This window comes from Idiotropiscis lumnitzeri, chromosome 13 (assembly GCF_059441095.1).
Source record: "Idiotropiscis lumnitzeri isolate Australia: NSW breed Sydney's pygmy pipehorse chromosome 13, RoL_Ilum_1.0, whole genome shotgun sequence".
Lineage (NCBI taxonomy): Eukaryota > Metazoa > Chordata > Actinopteri > Syngnathiformes > Syngnathidae > Idiotropiscis > Idiotropiscis lumnitzeri.
Genome location: NC_142403.1, coordinates 7,981,661 through 7,990,350, shown reverse-complemented (window position 1 = coordinate 7,990,350; position 8,690 = coordinate 7,981,661). Strand labels below are relative to the sequence as shown.

The window sequence follows — 8,690 nt, the reverse complement described above, 5'->3', positions numbered from 1 at the left end:
TGTATGCTCACGTCTTTAAATATGCTCAGTCTCCACCTGATAAGACGGCATGTGTTTTTTTTTTTGTTTTTTTTTAAGAGATCAAGTGCAAGTACAGGATGTATATATATATATATATATATAAGTTGTCTCCCCCCAAAAAAATCTATCATGTCCTCAACTTAAAGATACCTGAAAAATCCACTCAAGTACAGTACTTGTATTTTGTTACTTCCACGATGTAAAATTGTGATGTCTTGTTGTGAAAGCTAAAAGTGTAAAGCACACTATCATCACATAGCTTATTGTTTCATTTCAAATACACAGTGGCAATAAAAAGCAAGAAAACTTAGTGTTAATATCCTCATACATCATAAATGTACTTGTGGACCGAACTGTAGAGCTCTCCAGATTGACTAACAAACGGATGTCAAACTCAAGCCCCCCCGGGGGCCAGATCTGGCCTGCAACATCATTTTATGTGACCCATTAAGGCAACTTTATTGACTTCATCCATCCATTATCTGTTCCGCTTCTCCTCACGAGGGTCGCGGGGGTGCTGGAGCCTATCCCAGCTGTCTTCAGGTAGTTTGCGGGGTACACCCTGAATTGGGCACACAATCACAAACAACCATCTGCTCTCACACTCACACCTAGGGACAATATAGAGTGTTCGATCAATCTACCATGCATGTTTTTGGAATGTGGGAGGAAACCGGAGCACCCAGAGAGAAAACCCACACAGGCATGGGGAGAACATGCAAACGCAGACGGAATTGAACCCTGCACCTCTGCACTCCGAGGCAGACGTGATAAATAAACACTTTTGTGAAATTTGTAGTACTTTTTTGGTGTCATTTGCATAGAAATACTGATGGATATGATAACGTAATTCTAATGATTCGAACCTTGCACCTTTGTACTGTGAGGCCATTGTGCCAACCACTCATCAACTGCGCCGCCCCATTTATAAAAATTTTATTTCGTTTTTATAGATTAGTTGGGTTGGCAAACTGGCTTTCGGTGACAGCTGCCTGAGATGTTGCAAAACTTTTGTTACCAATCCCCTTGATAAAACAAATTGAAAAAGTTGTTGAACGATATACTTCGAAATGTTTGTGTGATATGTCGATCATACATTTATATGGTTTCCCAGTACACTGTGCACGTGACAAAAATGAGTTGGACACCTCTGGATACATGTCAACTGCAAAGGAACACAGAACAGACGTACCAGTTCACATCGTAGAAATGAAACAGTACCTTGAAAGCACGCACGTTGATAGTTGAACTCGTGTTTACACACATCAGTGGCAACGTAACCACTCGCTGGCCGTATCCCTCCGTCAACCACGCAGCTCTGTACACTTTAAGAGTTTTGCTTTGCCACGTTTAGCCGTCCTCGACGCGACGTGCATTGATATAATTTCTGCTCTATTTCGTTCACATGTAAAGAGAACAGTGTTCTGTTCAATGTGCGTTCTCTTCAAGTGCATAGTTGGTAAGAGAATGTGTTTCGGACTTCAAAACGTGACTTGCGAGTAGTACACGCTTGTTGAAATTTGACACGAGCACGGACTTGAAATCAGTCACATATAGTAGTTTGTTAATTCAAAGTGTCGCGAATACAAATGCAGAATTGATTTGGGTTTGAGAAAAATCACTGCCGAATAGTGTGGACTGTATGAGAAGAATCACACGGTAAAGTTAGTCGGTCACGAATGTATTCATCCGCCGCGTGTTGTATTACGCAATGAAACAGCGAGCCAATCACCACCCTCGCGGAGTGATTTAATCAGGACTACACCCAAACCCTTGTCTAGCCGCCGAGGCTTCTCTTGGGTGCTGAGAGCAGTAGAAAGCCGCAGGACTGGAACTGACAAGTACTGCTGCACTCTCCCTTTCTTCGTCGCTCGCGAGAACTTTTTGACCCAGCCCCCCTTTTATCTTCAACCATGTCGGACCAATGTACTTGGCAGCCCTATGTGGTGAACTTGATGAGCTCTGAAAACTGCAGTGACGCTGCCATTGTTGGTTACCTTGCGGGAAAAAAGGGCGTCTGGGCGTCCTTTGTTGGCGGCAAGTTTTCTAATATCTCGGTTAGTATGCTCCCTACCTGCTCGAACTTTTTTCTGGACTCATGTATTAAGATGCCGTCCACATCTGCGCGTGTGTTTCTCTTCTGAGCAGGCCTTGTCGGATAGTGCTGTACACATGGTCTCCAGTGCTTGGACTTCCTGTTTCAAAACTTGGTTTTATTGTCATGGCCTTTGTGGACGGACTTTATAAAACCGGTTAAGTGGCAAGTTGTGAAGCCTAAACATTACTAACGCGAGTTGTGGTGTGAACGCGGTGAGGCTTGCTCGCTAGCAGAGGCGTCAGCCATTTAGCGTTGTAAACCGCGCACTTAAGACGGAAGCCGAAAGGCGTGCCCGGATTCCGATACGTATCGAATTCTGAAGAGTTATAATTGTGTAATTTTATTGACAGACTATATACATTAGTAGTGTGTCGATGTTACTTGTGACCTGAACACGTTGGCGTAATTGTCGAACGTCAGTCTCCTGTCCCATACGGTGCTCCTTTTATTCATTCGACGTGAGGGCATACTCAGACCATTTTCCTCGTTGAAATATTTTGTGTGTGGAAACATTAAGGCCGAACCATTCTACTCACAAGCGCTCACTTTTTGACGTTCGGTTGACTTATTATAAAGTTAATTGGCTTCCCCCGGATGTCCGTTTTTGTCAGTTGTGCGTGGTAACTTGCGCTATGAAAAAACAAACATTTAAAATAGTGCATTAGTTTTCCCATTCGACCCAATTGTTAACATCAAATTGTGTATGTGTGTATTTATTTTTTTAAAACTTAGTTTTATTTCTTATTTATTTAGATTTTTTTTTCTTCCCCATCTCAAGTCCAAAGGCAGATTTGGATGGGAAGCGATGCGCCCTGCTGTTTGCGGAGTGTATAGGGCCCTGTCTCGAGGCAAGCGCACGATTGCATTTCCGCTTTCTGAATGCACAAAGCATGTGCTGTGCATGCTACTCTGATTCTGCACTTCCGCTGGTCGGCTCGACCCATGCAATGCTTTATAGTTGCAGCGGCGACTCCCTATCCATCCAATCTCTTTACAGTTTATCCTTGCAAATGTTGGCGGGTATGCTGGAGCCTATTCCAGCTGACTTTGGGAGCGAGGCGGGGTACACATTAACTGGTTGCCAACTGATTGCAGGGCACTTTTGACGCTCAGCCAGTCACACGCATGTTCACACCTACGGAAGATTTAGAGTGCTCAAGTAATTTACCTGGCATGTTTTTGGAATGTGTGTGAACAACGAAATACCTCAAGCAGGTGCAGGATGAACTTGCAAACTCCACACAGGAAGGCTGACCACAGTATTTGAACTCATGTTTTTGAAACTGTGATATGCTATTTATATCTATTTAATTAATGTCTGGCCTCCGATCCAGCTTCATCATTTAGCGCTTGACTAGTTAGCGTCATTGCTGGCCACACTTAGGTGCAACTTTTTTTTTTTGTTTTATTTTTTCATGTGCAAAATACATTTATATTACAACTCCAAAATGGATGTCAAGTGAACTTGAGGTATAAATTAAAATTTACAATTTACATTACATTTACCTGAGTCAAAATGAAAACATCTGACCTTTTACATATCGTCGTAAGGCAGTAGTAGTAGGTGCTCGGTCGGGCGAGCAAGCCATCGGCCCCATGCCTTTACGTTCATGTAAACGGGAGTTGCGGTAATTACAAAAAACTCCAGGTATTTTATACTGCAAAAAAACAACATATAAAAACTCTACTACACGAGTAATTTCTTAGAGGCTTAAATAATATAGTGTATAGAGATAAAATATTAAATCATTGAAAGTTGCCATATTATATCAGCAACATACAGGGCCAGTGACGATTCTGGCAGGGCCACTACATGCCTCATTGTTTCCCTATAGAGCCACCACCCAAAAAAGGCTTAATTCAGTATCCTGCATCCCTTCATTTAATAATTGGACATCATTTTCAATTGATCTTTGTTGGTTGAAATGATTTTTGTTCATGTTTAGAGGTCGCTGCGCGCTACCTACAACACGCACAACCGCGGTCATGGTCTGCTTCATGATTTTATTTTTCCTTTCACTCTCGAACATTTTAACGAAGGCCTTTTCTATTGAAATCGACCACGTGACGCGTGAAACATATTTACATAGAATTATTGCCCAGCGAGCATTGAAGTTGATTTCTTGCCAGTGCTGTCTAGGCAGTACCGGCTGCGTGTATGCATGCCCCTTGCATGTTCTGCATGTGTCCCCCCTGTCTCGACCTCTGTAAATGATTGTCATCTGTTGCTTTTAACTGTCGACCAACGCCAGACTTGGAAGGAGGAATGTGGTTGGTTAAATTGCGATTTTCAGTCCACAAGCATGGCAATGGTGATATTGTCCTCATTTTGATATCTTGAATGTTCAGATTTTGATACGATAAAGATATTGCCTAGCCCTCGTACCAAGGTGTATCATTATGGCCCAAATAACACGTGGATTTGCCTGGTCAGTGATGCTCGGGGGCAGTAATAGTGTGCACCTTCTCATTTCACATAGTGAAATTCGTACTCTGCGAATTAGTTGGGTCTTTGCAACCTCTACATTTCGGTACTTTTGTAAACTGAGGAGCATCTGTAGTATACTAATTAATATTCAACCACCAATCTGCAACCCACATTTATATCCTAACCCAGCAGTTGAACACTTTTGCCACTTGTATTTCTTTTGCAGACTTTGGAAATCGATACAATCCTATCAGATAAGTCTGTACTCCTCACCAAAGGCCTTACTCTCGGAGGTGAGAAATGCTCTGTGCTCAGATACGAGTTGCGAACGGAAGATTTGTGGACAATGGACCTCCGGACAAAATGTTCAGAAGGAGGTGTCAACATTTCTATAGGTGCAACTAACCAAGGTACGTAAAGTGAAACACATGACACCCATCACTGTGTCTTTTGGTCTCATGTCAGTTTCCAGATTGCATTCATTGAGATGCACTTAGCAAACCTACAAAGTCGAGAAACAATCTGTCACGATGAGCTTCTTTTCCAGCTTTTCTCTGCACCTGTGTGTTAATCAAAATGGTTTATTTCTCGTAAAAATAAATACAAAAACATAACTATGGTTGGAATTTTTTTTTAATTTGGACTATTCCAGTTTCTAATGTTTCTCAATTCAAATTCTTCACAATGAGATTGGACTTGCCATCCAGACATTCATTCGGCATTCCTTTCTGACTCCAATGACTTCTCAAATTCGAAGGGGGCAAAATGGCATTGGGGGCTGCGTGACGTCTGCAAGACTACTGTATTTTCCCGGACTACAATCCGTTGTACAATTAAAATATCCAAAATGCAACGTAAAAAGATGACCCACACCTTTTCGCAACTCGAGATTTCGTTGCCTGTTGACTAGGGCTGCCAAGATTAGTCGACTAATAAAGACGACGACAACAATTAATCGAAGTAGTCGACGAGTTATTTGGTGCATTGCTTTTCTCTTGTAACGGCCTTGTCTCATGCTTTTCCACGCTGGCTCCATGCGCCCTACGGAGTAGTGGTGATCCGGGCCATCCGTGATCAAAACAGAAGCATTGTGGGTAATGAAGTGGGGCATCATGGCAACCTGTGGTTAGCAACAGTTAAAGTTACGGCACATTACACCCACGAATACTTAAGATACAAACCTCCCTTTCATGGCAGGACGTTGGGGATGCGCGATCGTTGAATGGAAGCACGTGGCTGATGCCTTCATTCCTCACACGTTCAGGTGTCTGCAAGCTAGCTGTAGTTGGCGCACAATGTGCTTATTGCGACGCTTGCATAATTTACCATCTAATTAAGGAAACATTAGGCAGCGACCTCAGTTTTTAACAACCAAAATAGATTGTGTATGCTGTTTTGACATTGGCACAAAAAGATCTCTTGCGAATGGAGCGATGCGTTCACGAACTGGGAAATTCCAGTACTCACAGTATTTGTTGCAATATATTTACTATAAGTACTTACAAAATATGTCCCTAATATTGAAAGATTATTTTTCCCCTGTTGCATTGATAGCGTTGACCAAATTCCGACTATTAAATAACACTTATCAGTAAAGAAAAACAAAACGTTTAGGATGACGTTAAAATGAAAACAAACTTAAAAACCAATACAAGTGTTTATTTTATTTTTCTTAAGCGCCGTGCATTTTCCTAATTTACTCGTCTGATTTCACGACCTACATTAAAAAAATGCTTGGTGCCCAAGAAGAGTGAAATTTGTTTTCAAGTATTTTTTTGTATATGTAGATGGTTTCATAGTATTAGTGCAACTCTACATTGTGTATCGTTTTGCTTTAATTTTACAATGCACTAATCAATTGCAGCTGAAAATTTTAAGGCCATACTGTTGCCTTCCATTTAAGATGCACCATTATTTATAAATGTCTCAGAATTGCTGGTACAAGCTGCAAAGTTTAATCAGTTCAATGTTGCATCTCATTAATTTGTACATACATTGAGAATGAAGCTGTAAACTAATTCTGGTTAAGAGCAGCTGCTGGCTGGTGCGACATGCCGCCATTTACATATGATCCGATTAGTTGATTAATCGCAACTACAGGTGTGATTAGTCGACCACCAAAATAATAGTTTGTGGCAGCCCTACCGTTGACCTTTTGTGGCAATGTTTGCTCCATAGATAATATGAAAGACTCTAGCGAGTCAGAAATGAATCCAACAAAGGACATAAGTCATGTCATTTTGAAATGATTTTGTTTCAGGTGAAATGATATAGAACCAAAATCGTGTATGAAAGATGCGATTGAGTCTAGATATTTTTTTGTCTATCATTGATTTCTTGCCATGTCTTTTTGTCCTTTTTGCGCTCTAGCATTAATTATGCTCAAGGGCAAACAAGGTGTCCATGGAGGGACGGTCAACCAGATTGTATTCAAAATGGTCGACTACCTCAGGAAAGCTGGATACTGAAGCATCGCCTGCCAGGCCACCTGCCCCACCAGCTACCTGTCTACCTACTACCCTGTTGCATTTCACACTTCCTGTCCTTGTTTTGCCTTCCTTTTTTTATCCCCCCCCCACCCCACCCAAAAAAAAAAAAAGTCTCAGCCCTTGCAGTTGATCCATAGCCATGATAAGTGCATGACAAAGCACGTCACTGGACTAAGTCAGGCAGAATTAAAGCCAGCCCTTTTGTTTCCTTGGTACCTATTGACACAAGTCTCATACGCTCTCTGAGAGTGGCCACTGCCTTTTATTTGGATTGGAGCGCTGAAGCAGTTGCTCATCATGTCTTCCTCCCTTCTCAACAACAATTACTTCCTCCTTGTGGACGGACTGTGTGTTCATGCACTGTCTTCCCTTTTCTGCCCTTCCTGATAATGGAACCCTTGAAACGCGCGCACACACGCCCTTTTCAATGTCTAGTTGTTTGACTCGGTTCATCGTCATCAAGCAGAGTGTTACTGTTCCTGTACACACACCAAAAAATCGATGGACATTCCACACTTACCAGCTCAGGCACTTGTTACTGTTCTTTTATCAGTTCCTGGAATTTATTTCATGAAAGGCTACTATTTTGTTGGAGAGTGGATAAATCTTGCTTTCTAACCATCTGGAGTTTTCTTGTTCCCCAGATAGGACCAAGTGTAGTAAAAGCTCAGGTGTTGCAACTAAGCACCAAACAGGTTATGTGGCAGGGAAGGTGACCATAGTTTTTTTTTTTTTTAGTTTTTTTTTTGTCTTCACCCCTATTCAAAAAACTTATGTCGTGTTGACAACATAGTGTGGAATTAATTGCCTTCTTTTATCGTCCACTCAGTGCAAACCCGAAAACTGTACGTCTGGTTGGATGAAACCAACATGTACTGTTGATCAAAACCTGTGTATCCTGTGCCATAATGTAGAGAAGTCTTGCTCTTCAAAGATTAATTTTGCCCACCCATAAATTGTCCTTTTTTTTTCTCGTTTTATTTCCTTAGCTTCAGTGCTAATGTTCAGGCCTTGTGTAAACATCAAATCTGTTTCCAAGTCTTCTTTGCTGATTTCCGTTCTCCCTTTAATTTTCTTGTCGGGGATAGTCTGTCAATGCATTGAATTTCATGTGCATACAACCAAGAATGCCATATATTGATTTATCTTGTTTACAGACAGATCATAATAAATTTATTCCAACCAGAGAAGTGTTTCCTGTCTTGTTCTTGCATTTTGTTCAAACTCATCAATGCTCCACAACTCGAAAGTGGATTCATTTTCACAGCGGTGTGCTTGTTTGTGATTGAGAACCGTTACCATTTTTTGAGTCGTGGAGGAGTATGGATCAGCCAAACGTCGCTGATGATTCCTAATGTGTTTTATTTTATCTGAATTTGCAGGGAAAACAATTTACAAAGCTAACATGGTTCTAGTTTGTGAATGTGAAGATGCATTCAATAACCACATATTTCTCAAACCATATAAAGAAATAACATAGCACTCTTTCCTTCCTCTTTAGCACTTATTTGCTGTTATTGCCAAAGTTCCAATGATTAGGGCTGATCTGTCATAATGCTGCAAGAATAATGACGCAGCCTTGAATTTGAAGTCTTTCTCCAAATCTGATCAAAGGACCATTTTGACGTTCTTTAACTTGGACCAAAGTGAACCG

The 8,690-nt window shown here is 41.3% G+C and overlaps 1 protein-coding gene across 1 annotated transcript; it reads left to right on the top strand.

Moving 5' to 3' along the window:
• Positions 1-1,786: 1,786 nt before the first annotated feature.
• Positions 1,787-8,226, top strand: LOC148324202 (profilin-2-like). The gene is made up of 3 exons (XM_088313164.1): positions 1,787-2,078; positions 4,774-4,957; positions 6,918-8,226. Exons 1-3 carry the CDS (start codon positions 1,935-1,937, stop codon positions 7,013-7,015), a joined length of 426 nt encoding a protein of 141 aa, XP_088169290.1. The 5' UTR covers positions 1,787-1,934; the 3' UTR covers positions 7,016-8,226.
• Positions 8,227-8,690: the final 464 nt, after the last annotated feature.